The following is a 21,649-nucleotide window of genomic DNA, read 5'->3' as shown; positions in this document are numbered from 1 at the left end:
AGTAAAAGAGCTTCAAAAGCTTAAATGAGGCTTCATCTGCACTCCGCCCACTGTGCTACTCATACAGCGGTGTATTACACAGGTTATATTGCGCACACACCGCGTTACTAAGAATAAAAGTGAACACTACTTAATATAATTCCCACAGTCTCCCATTGATAAAAATACGGAACAAAGCGTCCTGTATCAGTTCAATACTGAACGCGGCGTTTAGTCTCCAAATAAAGAAGGATTCTGTATTTTACAGGACGGTGGGTAACCCTGGTTTGATTGTCTCTTATATAGTGAGTGAGATAAAACACAGCACCAAAGCTTCATCAGTCCCGCACATGCTGCTGCTTTAATATAAGCTTCGATACACTGAGTCCAGTGTTACAAAAGTGAAACAAGCTTCAACAAGCCTCGGTATCAAATGTTCCGTCCCTAATAAACAATGTTTTGTCCATTTTGTGTTAATGATTTTCATTATTTCGCTTTTGTTGTTCTTGTGGGAATTCCTTAGATGTTTAGAAGAGCGGACAGTAGATAGAGAAGCACACGCCACGTCTAACCGTCTGCACAATCTAATAACTTTCCACAAGAAAAACAATAGCGGGTCAACTGGATAAAATGATTTCCACAAACTAGACAAAACCTTGTTTATCGTCACCATCACAAACTCCGTTCACTTTACCGCTGAGAAACAGTTTGATTGACAGCAGGTAAGCAACACGCACTTCCGGTGTTATTGTCCCTACCTTTTCCGTCAGAAATGTGCGGCCGAGAAGTGCAAAACAAATTTACATTTTAGAAAACAAAATTACATATGCCGAAAACAAATTTACAAGTACTGAAACACTTTTACATATGCCAAAACAAATTTACAAACACTGGGTACCCAAGCACTTGTAAATTTGTTTTTGCTTTCATTGTAAATGTTGTTTTTGTTTTTTTGTAATTTTGTTTTCTGAAATGTAAATTTGTTTTGCACTTCTCGGCCACCGTAGTTTTCAGAGACTTGGCTCTCTTGTAAATATAGTGTAGGTGTGAAAAAAAAGCTCTGATTTAGTGTCATCTCTCCAAAGCACATTCTCCCAAAGGGATTGCCAACATGCATTCAAAAAAGTCCAGTCTAATGTTTTTGCATCTTTCCTGGGTCCCCGGATCTTCTACCAAGGAGGCAATTTTCATTCACAGACAGCTGGTTTGACTTAAAACTGGTGTATATTCAACTTAAAGGTCCACTTAGATTTGGCTATTACATTTTTTCCTCTCTACTCAGATCACTCTCTGCTTTTTCCTTCTGTTTGCAATTTCAGTATGACAATGCATTTTCTTACCACAAAGCAAAGACACACATGTACAGATAATAAACCATATTTTAATGTATTAAAATGTGAGCAGATGGTGGCTTTATAAATAAAATAATAATAAATAAATGTTTGGTCATGTCTATAGTTTCTTTTATGATTTTAACTTGATTAATATAACTAGTTTATTAAAACTTTATTAAATTCTAGTAGGTTTAGAAAATCTCTCTCTGTCTATATACAGTGTATCACAAAAGTGAGTACACCCCTCACATTTCTGCAAATATTTCATTATATCTTTTCATGGGACAACACTATAGAAATAAAACTTGGATATAAGTTAGAGTAGTCAGTGTACAACTTGTATAGCAGTGTAGATTTACTGTCTTCTGAAAATAACTCAACACACAGCCATTAATGTCTAAATAGCTGGCAACATAAGTGAGTACACCCCACAGTGAACATGTCCAAATTGTGCCCAAAGTGTCAATATTTTGTGTGACCACCATTATTATCCAGCACTGCCTTAACCCTCCTGGGCATGGAATTCACCAGAGCTGCACAGGTTGCTACTGGAATCCTCTTCCACTCCTCCATGATGACATCACGGAGCTGGTGGATGTTAGACACCTTGAACTCCTCCACCTTCCACTTGAGGATGCGCCACAGGTGCTCAATTGGGTTTAGTCCATCACCTTTACCTTCAGCTTCCTCAGCAAGGCAGTTGTCATCTTGGAGGTTGTGTTTGGGGTCGTTATCCTGTTGGAAAACTGCCATGAGGCCCAGTTTTCGAAGGGAGGGGATCATGCTCTGTTTCAGAATGTCACAGTACATGTTGGAATTCATGTTTCCCTCAATGAACTGCAGCTCCCCAGTGCCAGCAACACTCATGCAGCCCAAGACCATGATGCTACCACCACCATGCTTGACTGTGGGCAAGATACAGTTGTCTTGGTACTTCTCACCAGGGCGCCGCCACACATGCTGGACACCATCTGAGCCAAACAAGTTTATCTTGGGGTCGTCAGACCACAGGGCATTCCAGTAATCCATGTTCTTGGACTGCTTGTCTTCAGCAAACTGTTTGCGGCCTTTCTTGTGCGTCAGCTTCCTTCTGGGATGACGACCATGCAGACGGAGTTGATGCAGTGTGCGGCGTATGGTCTGAGCACTGACAGGCTGACCTCCCACGTCTTCAACCTCTGCAGCAATGCTGGCAGCACTCATGTGTCTATTTTTTAAAGCCAACCTCTGGATATGACGCCGAACACGTGGACTCAACCTCTTTGGTCGACCCTGGCGAAGCCTGTTCCGAGTGGAACCTGTCCTGGAAAACCGCTGTATGACCTTGGCCACCATGCTGTAGCTCAGTTTCAGGGTGTTAGCAATGTTCTTATAGCCCAGGCCATCTTTGTAGAGAGCAACAATTCTATTTCTCACATCCTCAGAGAGTTCTTTGCCATGAGGTGCCATGTTGAATATCCAGTGGCCAGTATGAGAGAATTGTACCCAAAACACCAAATTTAACAGCCCTGCTCCCCATTTACACCTGGGACCTTGACACATGACACCAGGGAGGGACAACGACACATTTGGGCACAATTTGGACATGTTCACTGTGGGGTGTACTCACTTATGTTGCCAGCTATTTAGACATTAATGGCTGTGTGTTGAGTTATTTTCAGAAGACAGTAAATCTACACTGCTATACAAGCTGTACACTGACTACTCTAAGTTATATCCAAGTTTCATGTCTATAGTGTTGTCCCATGAAAAGATATAATGAAATATTTGCAGAAATGTGAGGGGTGTACTCACTTTTGTGATACACTGTATATATTAAAAACCTTTTAGCCTTCTCTTAAGTGCTGTTTGTCATAACAGTCCAGATTTTAGTAATTTTTTGTTTAGTTAATTCATTGGTTTATTTGAGGTTGTCTGAAAACATGTCGAGCTACTTCACAAATGTGATAGCATATGTGTAAAATCCTTTTTGGTAATTTAGACTGACTATAGCAGGTACAAATAGGGCTAGTTTACCAGCACATATTGAACAAAATATAGAAAGATTAATAAAAAAACGCATGGAACAATGGTCTCTTGCTAAGGTTGGGCTAAAATTTTTATTGTTTATCAAAGTACCAATTGTTTATTAAAATGTGACAAAGTAAAAAATGTAAAAATATTTTACTTAAATAATGAACAGTTTACAAAGCAAACAATTAATTTACAAAAAAAATATGGAATAAATAAATAATTTACAAGAGATAAATGTAGCATTTCTGCTTCTTTAGTAGAATCCAATTACACCTGCTGGTGGCTTAAATCATGACAGAATGGTATTAACTTCACGTGACGTCATGTGACAAAACTGGTGCAAGTGTTTATATAACATATGAGTGAAACCTAGCATTTAAAAATGTTCATGGAAGACAAGAGAAAGAGCACCGCTTGAAAGTACTTAGTCTGACAACTACATAGTTAAATGTAATATTATACTCTAACGTGCTGTTTAACTGTAAGTGGCGTCTTGTATTTTATTCTTATAAATGCATGGCATAAAGTAATCAGTTAAATGATATTTTTATAAAACCGTTGCTCTTCTATAGTATATAGTAATATATGTTATATATAAATAAGTAGAAACGCATGTAAAGCTGAATATAGTTCAATTTAATGTTTTACTTTATTATGTGTTTCATTTCAGGCTGAAAAGAAAAGAGAGAGCTTTCAAACTGAATTCATGATGAACACTTTAAACTCCAGTTTATCAGAAAATATAACATTTGTGCGCCCGGAGTACTTTTATATCAGTGGATTTTCTGGAATACCAAACAGCAAATATTACTTTATTCTTTTTATTTTTATATATATTGTTGCAGTCTGCGGGAACTCAACTGTTCTTTTCATGATTTTCACTGAGAAAACTCTGCACAGTCCTAAATACATGGGGATCTTTAATTTAGCTCTGGCAGACTTTGGTGAAACGAATGCACTGATCCCAAACATGTTAAAAACATTTCTCTCTGATTCTCAGTACATATCCTATGAGGCTTGTTTGGCCAACATGTTTTTTGTATTTTTCTTTGCTGGTGGACAGACTTTAACTCTGGCTGCTTTGGCATATGATCGTTTTGTTGCCATTTGCTTACCCCTGAGGTACCATGCTCTTGTAAACAACTCTTTTATGTCTGTTATTTTCACAGCAATATGGTTATTTAACATTGTTATGGTTGGCACAATGGTGAGTTTGATTACACATCTTTCCTTTTGTAAAACTAATGAGGTAAAAAGCTTTTTTTGTGACCATGGGCCTATTTATAAAATTGCTTGTAATGACAACAGCATAAGCTACTTCCTTACAAAATTACTGATGGCAGTATATCTGTATGCACCTTTTATTGCCATATTTCTATCATATGTTGGAATTCTCTTGGCCCTGACTAGGATAACAACATGGAAGGCCCGACTTAAAGCTCTGAAAACTTGTGTCTCTCATCTGTTGACTGTAGGAACATACTTCCTACCTGTACTGGGTACATACATGGCTGCTATGACATTATCTTTACATCCGAATGCTAGAATAATAAATACTTCCCTATCAACTGCCATTCCTCCCATGATAAATCCCATTATATATGTCTTGAACACAAGGGAGTTTAGAGTTTTTTTAGCCAAAACAATTAAAAGAAAGTTCATCATAAATGTACAAGCCTGAAATATCCAAGAATTCACAGTACTGTATAGTTTATTGATTCCCTGTTCACTCATGCTTACACTGAAGCTAGATAATGAGCTACAGTAAAAGCTGCATCAAAAATGCATCAAATTTAATACAAATTATGCCAAAATTTATGTGGAAAATGCCATATTTTAGTTATGTTGTTAAGGTTATGCCTATGGAAATGCTACCAAGTTTCATTTTGATGTGTTATGTGTCATTTTCGTCCTGGTGGTGGAAAAGAAAAAGTTATTTTCTACTAAACATCAACTAATCGTGTCTTTCCTATGTCCATTGGATTATTTTTTTTCCATGCATGGCGGTCTCTAAGTCCATGAAAATTTAGAGCTATCTTGGAATTGGACAGTGACTATTGCATTCCTGGAATACACCTGATCGTCTGCCAATTTCAGTCCGAGCAAAAGATGACAATTAAGGATTTTTTGTAGTTGTGAGGTACTTTCTACTTGTGGAAAATTGTTAAGGCAGAAGTTCTTGACACCTGAAGTTGTGAAATGGTTTAGATGACTTCCAAGACTCATCTATTGTAATTCATGCAGCTTAGTCTACAGTGGCAATAACAATGTTTCAAAACATCCAAAACATAACAAGTGTCATGCCCTAGATGGATTGTCACTCTCTCAAGGGTTTATTCCTACCCCTTCTCCCAGTGTGACCAGGAATGGTTTGGGACTCATCTTAACCCTGATCAGAATAAAGCGACTATTAAAGATAATTCAATACATTTACAAATAGCCACAAGATATTCTCTCATTAATGAAAAAGTTAATGAATAAATGACTGTGCGAATGAAACACACACACACACACACACACATACACACACACACATTTTTGCAGCACATGCAATATTTTCTCATCAACAAAAACAGACTAAGACTGCACTTATGTTAACCTAGTCATTACAATGTATCTCTAAAATAATGTACTGCAGTTGCAAAGTGGACATTCCATTCCAAAGAACTGGATTTGTGCAGAAAAAAACAAAGTTGACAACAAAGAAATGACAATTCTTTCATAAAGTTTGGAACCCATCATTGCTTGTACAGACTGAGTCTTTGGTAGTTCACCTTAGCTTTTACCATTTCACCTGCTTATTGTGGATTTAAAACACTGTACCTTCACTATTCTATCAACTTTTCACTCTTATTTTGCCCCGTCCCAACTTTTTTGGAGTGTGTTTTCCAGATATCAAATTCTAAAAGTGTTTGTTCATAACAACATGTTTATATCCATTTACTACAATGAAAATGATCAGTAAAAAACATTTAAAAATTCTACTTGTTAGTTAAATAAAGATTTGAGATTGAAATCACCAAATCACAGATTTTTCATTTTATATTACGTTTTACAAAACATCCCAACTTTCCTGTAAATGCTGTTTTTATTCTGAATTTCTTAAATGAGGTTAAAACAAACATTCATAATATCAGAATAAGTTGTGATGACATCATTGTTTTTTTCTGAGGCATCACGTGACAAGATGCGTTTAGTTCCCCCTATATATAACCCATAAAAAGTACATACAGTTTAATAGGGTACATGGTTAGACTAGAGCTGTTAAGTTTCTCATTATTTACTATTTCCAATTCCGCTGTTATAAGGTGTCTAACTGTAAGTGTCTTTATATATAGATATATATACAGTATATATAATTTAACCAGCTAAAAACACATTTTAAATGTTTTTTGACATTTTGACATTTTATAAAATATGCTAAATTAAACATATTTACATTCAAATCCAATTGAATATATGCAACAAAAACAGGAAAGAAAACCCTATAGTGTATTAATGTTTATGTTTTATTGCATTTATATATTTCATTTCAGGCTAACAACAATCGGATTCAACTCCATCATGAACGCTCTGAACAGCAGTGTATCGCAAAATATATCATTTGTGCGCCCGGAGTACTTCTTCATCAGTGGATTTTCTGAAATTCCTTACAGCAAATACTACTTTGTTTTTTTCATTTTTGTATATATTTTTTCAGTGTGTGGGAACTCGGTCGTCCTCTTTATGATTTTAACTGAAAGGACTCTGCACAGTCCTAAAAACTTGGGCATCTTTAATTTAGCTCTGGCAGACTTTGGTGAAACAAATGCGCTTGTTCCAAACATGTTAAAAACATTTCTGTTTGATTCACCGTACATTTCTTATGAGGCTTGTTTGGCCAACATGTTTTTTGTTTTTTTCTTTTTCTGTGTACAGACTTTAACTCTGGCTGCTTTGGCATATGATCGTTTTATTGCCATTTGCTTACCCCTGAGATACCATGCTATTGTAAATACCTCTTTTATGTCTGTTATTTTCACTGCAATTTGGGTATTTAACACTGTGGTGATGTGCACAGTTGTGTGTTTAATTACACGTCTTTCATTCTGTAAAACTAATGAGGTAAAAAGCTTTTTTTGTGACCATGGGCCAATTTATAACCTTGCTTGTAATAATAACAGCATGAGTTTCTTTATGGCTAAATTTTGCACAGCAGTATACCTGTATGCACCCCTCCTTGCCATATTCGTATCATATTTAGGCATTTTTTTAGCCCTAATTAGAATAACAACATGGGAGGCTCGGCTTAAAGCGCTGAAAACTTGCGTCTCTCACCTGCTAGTAGTGGGAATATTCTTCCTGCCTACATTAGGTACATATCTGGCTGCTGTAACATTCTCACTTCATCCCAACGCTAGAATAATCAATACTTCTATATCAATGGCCATTCCACCCATGTTAAATCCAATCATTTATGTTTTGAATACAAATGAATTCAGAGGTATTTTAGTAAAACTATTTAAAAAGAATACAGTTATACATTTCCATGAGCAAGCTTTAACAAAGTGATAAACTGTTTCCTCATTAAGCCACAGAGAGCAAAAGCATTGTGTGTCTCTCCCTATTCAAAAAAATAATAAAACAATAAGCTAAATCAAGCATATACAACAAATATACCAATATTTCTGCCTGTCAGCAGATCTGAAGTTATCTGAATTTCTTATAAACTTTCAGTATATAGTCATTCAGGCTTTGTTGCTCCAAATTTTCGAAAAATAATATATGTTATTTAATGTTTTTATGTGTGTTTGTAGTCAGTACCGCATCACAGTACTACATTAGCTTTTATATGAATTAATTTCATTCAATAGACAATTGTGTGGTATTTCCTGCATAGAAATACTAAGATTGCATGACATAAAAATGATTAAACTGCCTCAGCCTTTACATTTACATTTTCAGCATTTAACAGACGCTTTCATCCAAAGTGACTTACAGTTGTGACATTATACAATCTGAGCAATTGAGGGTTAAGGGTCTTGCTCAAGGACCCAACAGTGGCAACCTGGTGATGGTGGGGCTTGAACCGGCAACCTTCTGATTACTAGCCTAGTGCCTTAACCACTAAGCTACAACTGCCCTTAGTGCAAAAATAACAGACAATAATGCTTCTGTTAAAAAATAAACTGTGGCAATGTTTAAAACAACGTAATTAACAATGAAAAATAAATGAAACTCTTAACTGCTCATACATTTTTAAACCACATACTTCTTGAAAAATGCTAGAGCTACTCTTTCAATCACACTTCATAATGAACACAGTGTGGAATAAGACCTTAAGCCCTTCAGCTCACTGGATGAAACAGCATCTCTGCTTTTGTGAAAAATCCGACCCTAATAAGATGTGCATTTAGGTTACTGCATCAATGGTCCATTTTTAATACACTGGACTTGTGCAGCTCAAACTGTTTGATTAGGAAGACTGACTTAATGACTTGTCAGGCCTTTATGAATACATAGTAATGCGCTTTGGGCTTATGAACGCCCCCAATACCGGCACTTTTTCTAGTGGTTCAGTAATGAGGTACTCTTCTTATATTATTGCTGACATTTCTATGTGACTGTCTCAAGAAATATATCCTTTATTTATTTTGTAACTCTTTAGCCACTTTATTTTTCTGCCTTGGATGAGGATCCTGCAATTTGGTGCTAACAAATGAAGAAATGTTAATGGGTAAACAGAATAAAATTAAATAGCTCTGTTCTTTAGTCTATCAGTTTGATATATAAACCATAACACTGTTTTACATTAAATGTGTTTTAAAACTCTGATTGAAGTGGTTCTATTTTATTCTGCCCTTGTAGTTTTTTCTTTGTATCATAAATATTTACTTGATCAGTAGTAAATATGAGATAAGGATAATCTGGGGAAGATGGAATGCCTTTATTTGTCATGAATATATATAGAGAGATATGTACAGTACAAAGATGCCCTTTTTCCCTCCGGCATATCGGGTTCATTAAAAGCTGGAATCGAATCACTGGGTCAGCCATTGCATGGCAAGAGCCAGGATTCATGCCCATAACCTTTCATGTAGTAACCCACAGCTCTACCCACTAGGCCACCACTGTTCCAAAGCAATAGTGTTCATAGCTATTAAGCGGCTATGGTGTATAAAGCAAGAGGCTCCAAATATCAGGAGTGCTGTAGGCATATTTTTCTTGTCATATTTTTAAAAACCCACAATAAACCTATGAAAGGATTTAAATCTGTTAAAGGTTCGTAAAGACAGAAACAAGAAAAAAACATTATTATTACTCACTGTACACGTCTCTTGCCCATACATGCATTTTTATACATTGTATGTTATGTGAAGAAACAGGAAAAGAAAAGCAGATAAAATATTTCAACACCATACCAGGTCATAATACACCAGTGAAGAGGGTTATCTTAGATCTTTGATTTTTTAAATTAAAATGACATCACTGCACCAGATATCACGTGAGGAAAATATGCTCGAAGTTATTCATTCATGTTATACTTGTTATATATTCAAATCTATCTATCTATAACATTTGTGCGCCCGGAGTACTTTTATATCAGTGGATTTTCTGACATTCCAAAATTCTGCACAGTCCTAAAAACATGGGGATCTTTAATTTAGCTCTGGCAGACTTTGGTGAAACGAATGCACTGATCCCAAACATGTTAAAGACATTTCTTTCTGATTCACCGTACATTTCTTATGAGGCTTGTTTGGCCAACATGTTGTTTGTATTTTTCTTTGGCGGTGGACAGATTTTAACTCTGACTGCTTTGGCATATGATCGTTTTGTTGCCATTTGCTTACCCCTGAGATACCATGCTATTGTTACTCACTCGTTTTTGACTGCAGTTTTTACAGCTACATGGTCGTTTAATGCTGTATTTGTAGGAACAATGGTGGGTTTAATCACTCGACTTTCATTCTGTAAAACCAATTAGGTAAAAAGTTTTTTTTGTGATCATGGACCAGTTTACAGACTTGCTTGTAATGATTTTCGCCCAAATTCTTTTTTTTCTGTTGCATGTATGGTGCTATATTTGTATGTACCTTTGATTGTCATATTCTTATCATATTTAGGAATCATTTCAGCCCTGATTAGGATAACAACATGGGAGGCTCGGTTTAAATCACTGAACACTTGTGCCTCTCATTTGATAGTTGTAAGCATATTTTTCCTTCTTTCATTAGGTACATATATGGCTACAATAACCTTTTTACATCCCAATGCTAGAATAATCAATACTTCACTATCAATGACCATTTCACCCATGTTAAATCCAATCATTTATGTTTTAAGCACAAAGGAATTTAGAGGCGTTATAGTGAAAATGTTTACAAAGAAATCCAACATAAATCCCCAAGCACAGATTTTTACATCTAATTCAGTTTTAATAGGGATGGCACAAGTTCTGTTTTATAGTCACTTTTTTGTAATAATACATATGGGAACTACTACAATAATTTTGTTAACTTTGCATTGATCCATTAAAAACAGTTTAATGAATAAATATTACTGAATTTATTTTCTCTATATTTTTTTAGAATATGCAGGTAAAACACATTTAACACACTTTTATAGCAATGTATTATATAAATGTATTATAAATAAATTAGTTAATTAAATAGTACAGATCCCGTTTATGCAATTCATATTCATAATATTGTCTCAAGCAGTTACTTTATACATTACACTGTATGTCCTATAGTCCAGTTGGAATGCTTATTGACACATGTTATTAACCACGTAATAACAGTCCAAAGACTGTAAGTTGGGTGAACTGCTAATACAAAATTGCCTGTGATGGTGTTTGACATCATGTGTAAAATCATGTGTAACCTGTAACTACCTGTCCTGTCATTAATGTAACCAAGGTGTAAACCACAAAGATAAAATTGTCTTGTGGTTAGATTAAAAATAAATATGTAAGTTTAAAGGATAAATGTGAGGCACACAAGCCTAATACAATTGTAACTGTTGTTAAGCATAATGATAGTACTGTAGTTCATAATTGTAGCTTTCATCAGGGATGTTCTGGTAATATTATGCTTTAGTAATATATTGCTGACTGTGTAACTTATACATTGCAAAAACTGGACAAAATAATAATAAAAAAAATCAAATCAGCTTAAATTTATCAGCCTCCTTCCTCACTTCTTTTGACGAAGATGTATGTGTTCAGTCACAGGTAGAAAATGTGTTCACAGCAACTCTAAAAATAAATCAATAAAATGAAAAAGGTATAAGGTAATAATGTAATATTACATAATAAGGTAATATTACATCAGCCAGGTAAGCTGTATTTACATCACTTCATCAGTGTATCAGCAATCACGTGAGCAAAATACGGCTCAGTTTCTCTACATATAGCTCATGTTTACTCTCAAGCACAGCAAACAGTTACAGCAGTTACATGGTAGAACAAAAGGCAACACAGAATCAACACAGAATCTCAGAGTCTAATAGTTAAATATTGAAACATTTCTAATCATTTACGGATAAAAGCTGTTTAACTGAAAAGTGGTAGGTACTAATTTATACGCTTCAAATATACTTTTTTAATTTAATATTTGTGAATTTACATATTTTCAATAGTCAGCATTTAGAATTAGCAACCTAATGTAAACAATAAAAGAACTTTTTAATAAATACTAACATTATATTGTAATTTTATACAGGGAACTATAGAAAAAGTACTAATTATGTGTCCATGTTTCATATTAGGCTGGAGAAACCACTTCAAGCTTCAATCAAGAACTTCATGATGAACACTTTAATAAACTCCAGCTTATTACAAAATATAACATTTGTGCGCCCGGAGTACTTTTATATCAGTGGATTTTCTGAAATACCAAACAGCAGATATTACTTTATTCTTTTTATTTTTATTTATATTATTGCAGTGTGTGGAAACTCGACTGTTCTTTTCATGATTTTCACTGAGAAAACTCTGCACAGTCCTAAAAACTTGGGGATCTTTAATTTAGCTCTGGCAGATTTTGGTGAAACGAATGCACTGATCCCAAACATGTTAAAGACATTTCTTTCTGATTCACCGTACATTTCTTATGAGGCTTGTTTGGCCAACATTTTTTTTTGCTTCTTTTTTGTCTGTGGACAGACTTTAACTCTGACTGCTTTGGCATATGATCGTTTTGTTGCCATTTGCTTACCTCTGAGATACCATGCTATTGTTACTCACTCGTTTATGACTGCAGTTATTACAGCTATATGGTCGTTTAATGCTGTGGTTATAAGTACAATGGTGGGTTTAATCACACGACTTTCATTCTGTAAATCCAATGAGATAAAAAGCTTTTTTTGTGATCATGGACCAGTTTACAGACTTGCTTGTAATGATTTTAGCCCAAACTACAATTTTGCAAATGCATGTATGGTAATATATTTGTATGTACCTTTGATTGCCATATTCTTATCATATTTAGGAATCATTTCAGCCTTGTTTAAGATAACAACATGGGAGGCTCGACTTAAATCACTGAAAACTTGTGCCTCTCATCTGATAGTTGTTGGAATATTTTTCTTTCCCACATTAGGTACATATATGGCTGCAATAACTACTTTTCTACATCCCAATGCTAGGATAATCAATACTTCACTATCAATGACCATTTCACCCATGTTAAATCCAATCATTTATGTTTTAAGCACAAAAGAATTTAGAGGTGTTATCGTGAAAATGTTTACAAAGAAATCCAACATAAATCCCCAAGCACAGATTTTTACAATCTAATTCAGTTTTTTTAGAGATGGCACAATTTTTTAGTCTACAGTTACACAATAAATATTAACTTATTATTAAAAACTTACCATTAAATATTTCCCTTATCTCTTCTATTTTCTATATATTTCACGACTGTTTTCTAAAACAATCTATTAACTTTTTAAATATATTTTTTCTATTACAATACATATTGTAACTTCTACAATAGTGTTGTTAACTTTGCATTGATGAAGTGAATTGTGTTTAATGAACAAATATTCATAAATTTATTTTCTCTATATTTAAAACACCTTTACCACACTTTTATAGCAATGTGTTATATAAATGTATTGTAAATGAATTAGTTAATTAAATAGTACAGATCTCATTAATACAATTCATTAAATATCCTCTTAAACAATTAATTGATACATTAAGTTGTATGTCCAGTAGTTCAGTTTGAATGCTTATTGCCAAAAACTTGGTGTATCTGTTCTATACAATAAATCAATGTGTGGTGTTTTCCACATTAAAATATTAAGCATATTTGTATAATAATTTTAAATAATATGAAAATAATGTGTATTATTTTTGCTATCCTTTTTTATTTATTAAGGTGGTAATAAATCAACTGGTCACTTACAGTTTTTTGAAATAAAAAAAATAATGATACACTCTATACATGTCTCTTGCAAGTATATATACATTTTTTATATTTACATTTGCTGCACTTAGCAGATGCTTTTAAAGCGTCTTACAATCTATACAGTATAAAATACATACAGCTCATGTTTTTTGCTGGTTTCCACTATTAACAGATCAAAGCTGTTTACCTGTAAGTAGCAGGTATTTTTATATACTGTTTATATACATGTCTCTTGCACATACATGCATTTTTATACTTTGTATGTTATGTGTAGAAACAGAAAAGAAAATCAGTTAAAATATTTCAACACCATACCAGGTCATATTACACCAGCGAGGAGGGTTATCATACACGTCATTGTTTTAATCTTTTATTTTTTATAAATATGACATCACTGCACCAGATATCACGTGAGGAAAATATGCTCTAGTCTTTCTATATAAAGCTCATGTTTATTCCAGTTCACTCATAAGCACAGGTTAAAACAAAGGCTAAACATGTAATGCTAGACAGACACATAGTGCATTAACGTGAATTATAAGCTGTTTAACTGTAAGTAGCAAGTTATTCATTTATGTTATACTTGTTATATATTCAAATCTATCTATCTATCTATCTATCTATCTATCTATCTATCTATCTATCTATCTATCTATCTATCTATCTATCTATCTATCTATCTATCTATCTATCTATCTATCTATCTATCTATCTATCTATCTATCTATCTATCTATCTATCTAATCTATTTTTTTTTAGGGTGAAGAAACCACCATCAGCATCAGAAGGCCATCATCATGAACACCAGTTTATCGCAAAATATAACATTTGTGCGCCCGGAGTACTTTTATATCAGTGGATTTTCTGACATTCCAAACAGCAAATATTACTTTATTCTTTTTATTTTTATTTATATTATTGCAGTGTGTGGAAACTTGACTGTTCTTTTCATGATTTTCACTGAGAAAACTCTGCACAGTCCTAAAAACTTGGGGATCTTTAATTTAGCTCTGGCAGACTTTGGTGAAACGAATGCACTAATACCAAACATGTTAAAGACATTTCTTTCTGATTCACCGTACATTTCTTATGAGGCTTGTTTGGCCAACATGTTTTTTGTATTTTTCTTTGTCTGTGGACAGACTTTAACTCTGACTGCTTTGGCATATGATCGTTTTGTTGCCATTTGCTTACCCCTGAGATACCATGCTATTGTTACTCACTCGTTTATGACTGCAGTTATTACAGCTATATGGTCGTTTAATGCTGTGGTTATAAGTACAATGGTGGGTTTAATCACACGACTTTCGTTCTGTAAAACCAATGACATAAAAAGCTTTTTTTGTGATCATGGACCAGTTTACAGACTTGCTTGTAATGATTTTAGCCCAAACTCCTTTTTTACTGTTGCATGTATGGTGCTATATTTGTACATACCTTTGATTGCCATATTCTTATCATATTTAGGAATCATTTCAGCCTTGATTAGGATAACAACATGGGAGGCTCGACTTAAATCACTGAAAACTTGTGCCTCTCATCTGATAGTAGTAGGAATATTTTTCCTTCCTACATTAGGCACATATATGGCTGCAATAACTACTTTTCTACATCCCAATGCTAGGATAATCAATACTTCACTATCAATGACCATTTCACCCATGTTAAATCCAATCATTTATGTTTTGAGCACAAAGGAATTTAAAGGTGTTATAGTGAAAATGTTTAAAAAGAAATCCAACATAAATCCCCAAGCACAGATTTTTACTTCTAATACAGTTTTACAACCTAATTCAGTTTTAATAGGAATGACACAATTTTTTAAAACTTGAGTCTAGTTCTGTTTTATAGTCACTTTTTTTCTGTTATTATACATATTGGAACCACTACAATAACTTTGTTTACTTTGCATTGATCAAATCAAAACTGTTTAATAAACAAATATTCATGAATTTTATTTTCTTTATATTTCTTTATATTTTTAGTATACACTTTCTTTATATTTTTAGTATACGGAAGTAAAAACACATTAATATAACATTATATAATTGTATTATAAATAGATTAGTTAATAAAATAATACAGATCTTGATTATACAATTCATATTCATAATATCTTCTCAAACAGTTACTTAATACATTACACTGTATGTCCTATGGTCCAGATTTAATGCTTACTGCTATGTGTCACTGACCATGTAATAACAGTCCAAAGACTGTAAGTTAGGTGAACTGCAGATACAAAATTGCCTGTGATGGTGTTTGACATCATGTGTAAAATCATGTGTAACCTGTAACTACCTGTCCTGTCATGTAACCAAGGTGTAAACAACAAAGATAAAATCCTATTAAACAAACAAACAAACAAATAAATAAACAAACTGAGAAAACTTGTTTCAAAGTCTTGTGGTAAGATTAAAAATAAATATGTAAGTTTAAAGGAAAAATGTGAGGAAGACAAACCTAACACTACTGTAACTGTTGTCAAGCATGATGATAGTAGTTCATAATTGTAGCTTTCATCAGGGATGGTTCTGGTAATATTATGCTTTAGTAATATATTGCTGAGTGTTTAACGTATAAATTGCAAAAACTGGACAAAATAATAAAAAAGAATTTAAATCAGCTTCAATTTCTCAGCCTCCTTCCTCACTTCTTTTGACAAAGATGTACAGTATGTGTTCAGTCACAGGTAGAAAATGTGTTCACAGCAACTCTAAAAATAAATCAATAAAATGAAAAAGGTATAAGGTAATAATGTAATATTACATAATAAGGTAATATTACATCAGCCAGGTAAGCTGTATTTACATCACTTCATCAGTGTATCAGCAATCACGTGAGGAAAATACGGCTCAGTTTCTCTACATATAGCTCATGTTTACTCTCAAGCACAGCAAACAATTACAGCAGTTACATGGTAGAACAAAAGGCAACACAGAATCAACACAGAATCTCAGAGTCTAATAGTTAAATATTGAAACATTTCTAATCATTTACGGATAAAAGCTGTTTAACTGAGAAGTGGTAGGTACTAATTTATACGCTTCAAATATACTTTTTAATTCAATATTTGTGAGTTTACATATTTTCAATAGTCAGCATTTAGAATTAGCAAACTAATGTAAATAATAAAAGAGCTTTTTAATAAATACTAACATTATATTGTAATTGTTTGCAAGGAACTATAGAAAAAGTACTAATTATGTGTCCATGTTTCATATTAGGCTGGAGAAACCACTTCAAGCTTCAATCAAGAACTTCATGATGAACACTTTAATAAACTCCAGCTTATCACAAAATATAACATTTGTGCGCCCGGAGTACTTTTATATCAGTGGATTTTCTGAAATACCAAACAGTAGATATTACTTTATTCTCTTTATTTTTATTTACATTTTTTCAGTGTGTGGAAACTCGACTGTTCTTTTCATGATTTTCACTGAGAAAACTCTGCACAGTCCTAAAAACTTGGGGATCTTTAATTTAGCTCTGGCAGACTTTGGTGAAACGAATGCACTGATCCCAAACATGTTAAAGACATTTCTTTCTGATTCACCGTACATTTCTTATGAGGCTTGTTTGGCCAACATGTTTTTTGTATTTTTCTTTGTAGCTGGACAAACTTTAACTCTGACTGCTTTGGCATATGATCGTTTTGTTGCCATTTGCTTACCTCTGAGATACCATGCTATTGTTACTCACTCGTTTATGACTGCAGTTATTACAGCTATATGGTCGTTTAATGCTGTGGTTGTAAGTACAATGGTGGGTTTAATCACACGACTTTCATTCTGTAAAACCAATGAGGTAAAAAGCTTTTTTTGTGATCATGGACCAGTTTATAAACTTGCTTGTAATGATTTTAGCCCAAACTACATTTTTGCAAATGCATGTTTGGTACTATATTTTTATGTACCTTTGATTGCCATATTCTTATCATATTTAGGAATCATTTCAGCCTTGTTTAGAATAACAACATGGGAGGCTCGACTTAAAGCACTGAAAACTTGTGCCTCTCATCTGATAGTTGTAGGAATATTTTTCCTTCCTACATTAGGCACATATATGGCTGCAATAACTACTTTTCTACATCCCAATGCTAGGATAATCAATACTTCACTATCAATGACCATTTCACCCATGTTAAATCCAATCATTTATGTTTTGAGCACAAAGGAATTTAGAGGTGTTATCGTGAAAATGTTTACAAAGAAATCCAACATAAATCCTCAAGCACAAATTTTAAAATCCTAATTCAGTTTACAATCAGAACCTAGTTTTTAACTGGAATTTTTAATCACTTATTATTAAAAACTGACTAAAAAAACTGATTTCCCAATTTTTTTAGTCCTTTTTCACTAAACAATTAATATTTTATTTTATTATTTATTTATTTTATTTCTGTTGCAGTACATTTAACTCAAACAATAATTTTTCACTTTGCATTAATCAATTGGAAACAGTTTAATGAATAAATATTAATGAATTTATTTTCTCTATATTTATGCCTCTCTAATATATGCATATACAGTGGTGCTTGAAAGTTTGCGAACCCTTTTCTATATTTCTGCATAAATATGACCTAAAACATCATCAGATTTTCACACAAGTCCTAAAAGTAGATAAAGAAAACCCAGTTAAACAAATGAGACAAAAATATTGTACTTGGTCATTTATTTATTGAGGAAAATGATCCAACATTACAGATTTGTGAGTGGCAAAAGTATGTGAACCTTTGCTTTCAGTATCTGGTGTGACCCCCCTTTGCAGTAATAACTGCAACTAAACGTTTCCGGTAACTGTTGATCAGTCCTGCACACCGGCTTGGAGGAATTTTAGCCCATTCCTCCATACAGAACAGCTTCAACTCTGGGATGTTGGTGGGTTTCCTCACATTAACTGCTCGCTTCAGGTCCTTCCACAACATTTTGATTGGATTAAGGTCAGGACTTTGACTTGGCCATTCCAAAACATTAACTTTATTCTTCTTTAACCATTCTTTGGTAGAACGACTTGTGTGCTTAGGGTCGTTGTCTTGCTGCATGACCCACCTTCTCTTGAGATTCAGTTCATGGACAGATGTCCTGACATTTTCCTTTAGAATTCTCTGATATAATTCAGAATTCATTGTTCCATCAATGATGGCAAGCCGTCCTGGCCCAGATGCAGCAAAACAGGCCCAAACCATGATACTACCATTACCATGTTTCACAGATGGGATAAGGTTCTTATGCTGGAATGCAGTGTTTTCCTTTCTCCAAACATAACGCTTTTCATTTAAACCAAAAAGTTCTATTTTGGTCTCATCCGTCCACAAAACATTCTTCCAATAGCCTTCTGGCTTGTCCACGTGATCTGTAGCAAACTGCAGATGAGCAGTAATGTTCTTTTTGGAGAGCAGTGGCTTTCTCCTTGCAACCCTGCCATGCACACCAATGTTGTTCAGTGTTCTCCTGATGGTGGACTCATGAACATTAACATTAGCCAATGTGAGAGAGGCCTTTAGTTGCTTAGAAGTTACCCTGGCGTCCTTTGTGACCTCGCCGACGATTACACGCCTTGCTCTTGGAGTGATCTTTGTTGGTCGACCACTCCTGGGGAGGGTAACAATGGTCTTGAATTTCCTCCATTTGTACACAATCTGTCTCACTGTAGATTGGTGGAGTCCATACTCTTAAGAGATGGTTTTGTAACGTTTTTCAGCCTGATGAGCATCAACAACTCTTTTTCTGAGGTCCTCAGAAATCTCCTTTGTTCATGCCATGATACACTTCCACAAACATGTGTTGTGAAGAGCAGACTTTGATGAATCCCTGTTCTTTAAATAAAACAGGGTGCCCACTCACACCTGATTGTCATCCCATTGATTGAAAACACCTGACTCTAATTTCACCTTCAAATTAACTGCGAATCCTAGAGGTTCACATACTTTTGCCACTCACAAATATGTAATGTTGGATCATTTTCCTCAATAAATAAATGTCCAAGTATAATATTTTTGTCTCATTTGTTTAGCTAGGTTCTCTTTATCTACTTTTAGGACTTGTGTGAAAATCTGATGATGTTTTAGGTCATATTTATGCAGAAATATAGAACATGCTTTAAAGGGTTCACAAACTTTCAAGCACCACTGTACATGCATTTTTATACTTTGTTTGTTGTGTAGAAACAGAAAAAAGAAAAGCAGTTAAAATATTTCAACACCATACCAGGTCATATAACACCAGCGAGGAGGGTTATCTTACATCTTTGATTTTTTTAATTAATATTACATCACTGCACCAGATATCCCGTGAGGAAAATATGCTCTAGTCTATCTATCTATCTATCTATCTATCTATCTATCTATCTATCTATCTATCTATCTATCTATCTATCTATCTATCTATCTATCTATCTATCTATCTATCTATCTATCTATCTATCTATCTATCTATCTAATCTATCTAATCCATGTTTTATTTTAGGGTGAAGAAACAACCATCAGCATCAGAAGGCCATCATCATGAACACCAGTTTATCACAAAATATAACATTTGTGCGCCCGGAGTACTTTTATATCAGTGGATTTTCTGAAATACCAAACAGCAGATATTACTTTATTCTCTTTATTTTTATTTACATTATTGCAGTGTGTGGAAACTCGACTGTTCTTTTCATGATTTTCACTGAGAAAATTCTGCACAGTCCTAAAAACTTGGGGATCTTTAATTTAGCTCTGGCAGACTTTGGTGAAACGAATGCACTGATCCCAAACATGTTAAAGACATTTCTTTCTGATTCACCGTACATTTCTTATGAGGCTTGTTTGGCCAACATGTTTTTTGTATTTTTCTTTGCTGGTGGACAGACTTGGTAAAAAGCTTTTTTTGTGATCATGGACCAATTTTTAAACTTGCTTGTAATGATTTTAGCCCAAGCTAAATTTTTTCTGTTGCATGTGTAGTAATATATTTGTATGCACCTTTGATTGCCATATTCTTATCATATTTAGGAATCATTTCAGCCTTGTTTAGAATAACAACATGGGAGGCTCGACTTAAAGCACTGAAAACTTGTGCCTCTCATCTGATAGTAGTAGAAATATTTTTTCTTCCTACATTAGGTACATATATGGCTACAATAACCTTTCTACATCCCAATACTAGAATAATCAATACTTCACTATCAATGACCATTTCACCCATGTTAAATCCAATCATTTATGTTTTAAGTACAAAAGAATTTAGGTATTATCGTGAAAATGTTTAAAAAGAAATCCAACATAAACCCTCAACCACATATTTTTACATCCTAATTCAGTTGTTTTAGGGATTACACATTTTCTTAACTTGAGTCTAGTTACGTTTTATAGTCACTGTTTTCTGTCACAACACACATTGTAACAACTACAATGATTTTGTTAACTTTGCATTGATCAATTGAAAACAGTTTAATGAACAAATATTCATGAATTAATTGTCTTTATATTTTTAGTATATGCAGGTAAAAGCACATTTACCACACTTTTAGCAATGTATTATATAAATGTATTATAAATAAATTAGTTAATAAAATAATACAGATCTCATTTATACAATTCATATTCATAATATCTTCTCAAGCAGTTACTTTAGACATTACTTTGTATGTCCAGTAGTTCAGGTTGAATGCTTTACCGCCACGTGTCATTAACCGTGTAATAACAGTCCAAAGACTGTAAGTTGGGTGAACTGCTAATACAAAATTGCCTGTGATGGTGTTTGACATCATGTGTAAAATTGTGTGTAACCTGTAACTACCTGTCCTGTCATTAATGAACCGAATGGTAAAATCCTAATAAACAAACAAAAAAACAAACTGAGAAAACTGAGTTTTCAGTTACAGTCTTGTGCTTAGATTAAAAACAAATATGTAAGTTTAAAGGGGAAAATGTTAGGAAGA

General features: G+C 33.9%; 5 protein-coding genes and 2 pseudogenes across 5 annotated transcripts; all 7 read left to right on the top strand.

Annotated features, from left to right (window-relative positions):
- The first annotated feature begins 4,026 nt into the window (after positions 1 to 4,026).
- Positions 4,027 to 5,007, top strand: LOC134334398 (olfactory receptor 1M1-like). The gene has a single exon (XM_063016684.1). It carries the CDS (start codon positions 4,033 to 4,035, stop codon positions 5,005 to 5,007), a length of 975 nt encoding a protein of 324 aa, XP_062872754.1. The 5' UTR covers positions 4,027 to 4,032.
- Positions 5,008 to 6,890: 1,883 nt separating this feature from the next.
- LOC134334846 (olfactory receptor 1M1-like) lies at positions 6,891 to 7,877 on the top strand. The gene has a single exon (XM_063017315.1). The coding sequence runs from the start codon at positions 6,891 to 6,893 to the stop codon at positions 7,875 to 7,877; it is 987 nt and encodes a 328-aa protein (XP_062873385.1).
- A 1,964-nt stretch (positions 7,878 to 9,841) lies between these two features.
- On the top strand, positions 9,842 to 10,921 carry LOC134334845 (olfactory receptor 1-like; annotated as a pseudogene).
- Positions 10,922 to 12,090: 1,169 nt separating this feature from the next.
- Positions 12,091 to 13,107, top strand: LOC134334844 (olfactory receptor 1M1-like). The gene has a single exon (XM_063017314.1). It carries the CDS (start codon positions 12,115 to 12,117, stop codon positions 13,105 to 13,107), a length of 993 nt encoding a protein of 330 aa, XP_062873384.1. The 5' UTR covers positions 12,091 to 12,114.
- Positions 13,108 to 14,520: 1,413 nt separating this feature from the next.
- On the top strand, positions 14,521 to 15,555 carry LOC134334843 (olfactory receptor 1M1-like). The gene has a single exon (XM_063017313.1). The coding sequence runs from the start codon at positions 14,521 to 14,523 to the stop codon at positions 15,553 to 15,555; it is 1,035 nt and encodes a 344-aa protein (XP_062873383.1).
- A 1,408-nt stretch (positions 15,556 to 16,963) lies between these two features.
- On the top strand, positions 16,964 to 17,980 carry LOC134334842 (olfactory receptor 1M1-like). The gene has a single exon (XM_063017312.1). It carries the CDS (start codon positions 16,988 to 16,990, stop codon positions 17,978 to 17,980), a length of 993 nt encoding a protein of 330 aa, XP_062873382.1. The 5' UTR covers positions 16,964 to 16,987.
- Positions 17,981 to 20,231: 2,251 nt separating this feature from the next.
- On the top strand, positions 20,232 to 21,023 carry LOC134334841 (olfactory receptor 7A5-like; annotated as a pseudogene).
- Positions 21,024 to 21,649: the final 626 nt, after the last annotated feature.

The sequence above is a fragment of the Trichomycterus rosablanca genome, chromosome 20, assembly GCF_030014385.1.
Source record: "Trichomycterus rosablanca isolate fTriRos1 chromosome 20, fTriRos1.hap1, whole genome shotgun sequence".
In the NCBI taxonomy this organism is placed as follows: Eukaryota; Metazoa; Chordata; class Actinopteri; order Siluriformes; family Trichomycteridae; genus Trichomycterus; species Trichomycterus rosablanca.
Note: the sequence above shows the minus strand (reverse complement) of the source record. Positions and strands in the feature narration are given on the sequence as shown.

Excerpts from the sequence above, each read along its gene's own strand:
- LOC134334398 (XM_063016684.1), top strand. The coding sequence starts at position 4,033 with ATGATGAACACTTTAAACTCCAGTTTATCAGAAAATATAACATTTGTG.
- LOC134334846 (XM_063017315.1), top strand. The coding sequence starts at position 6,891 with ATGAACGCTCTGAACAGCAGTGTATCGCAAAATATATCATTTGTGCGC.
- LOC134334844 (XM_063017314.1), top strand. The coding sequence starts at position 12,115 with ATGATGAACACTTTAATAAACTCCAGCTTATTACAAAATATAACATTT.
- LOC134334843 (XM_063017313.1), top strand. The coding sequence starts at position 14,521 with ATGAACACCAGTTTATCGCAAAATATAACATTTGTGCGCCCGGAGTAC.
- LOC134334842 (XM_063017312.1), top strand. The coding sequence starts at position 16,988 with ATGATGAACACTTTAATAAACTCCAGCTTATCACAAAATATAACATTT.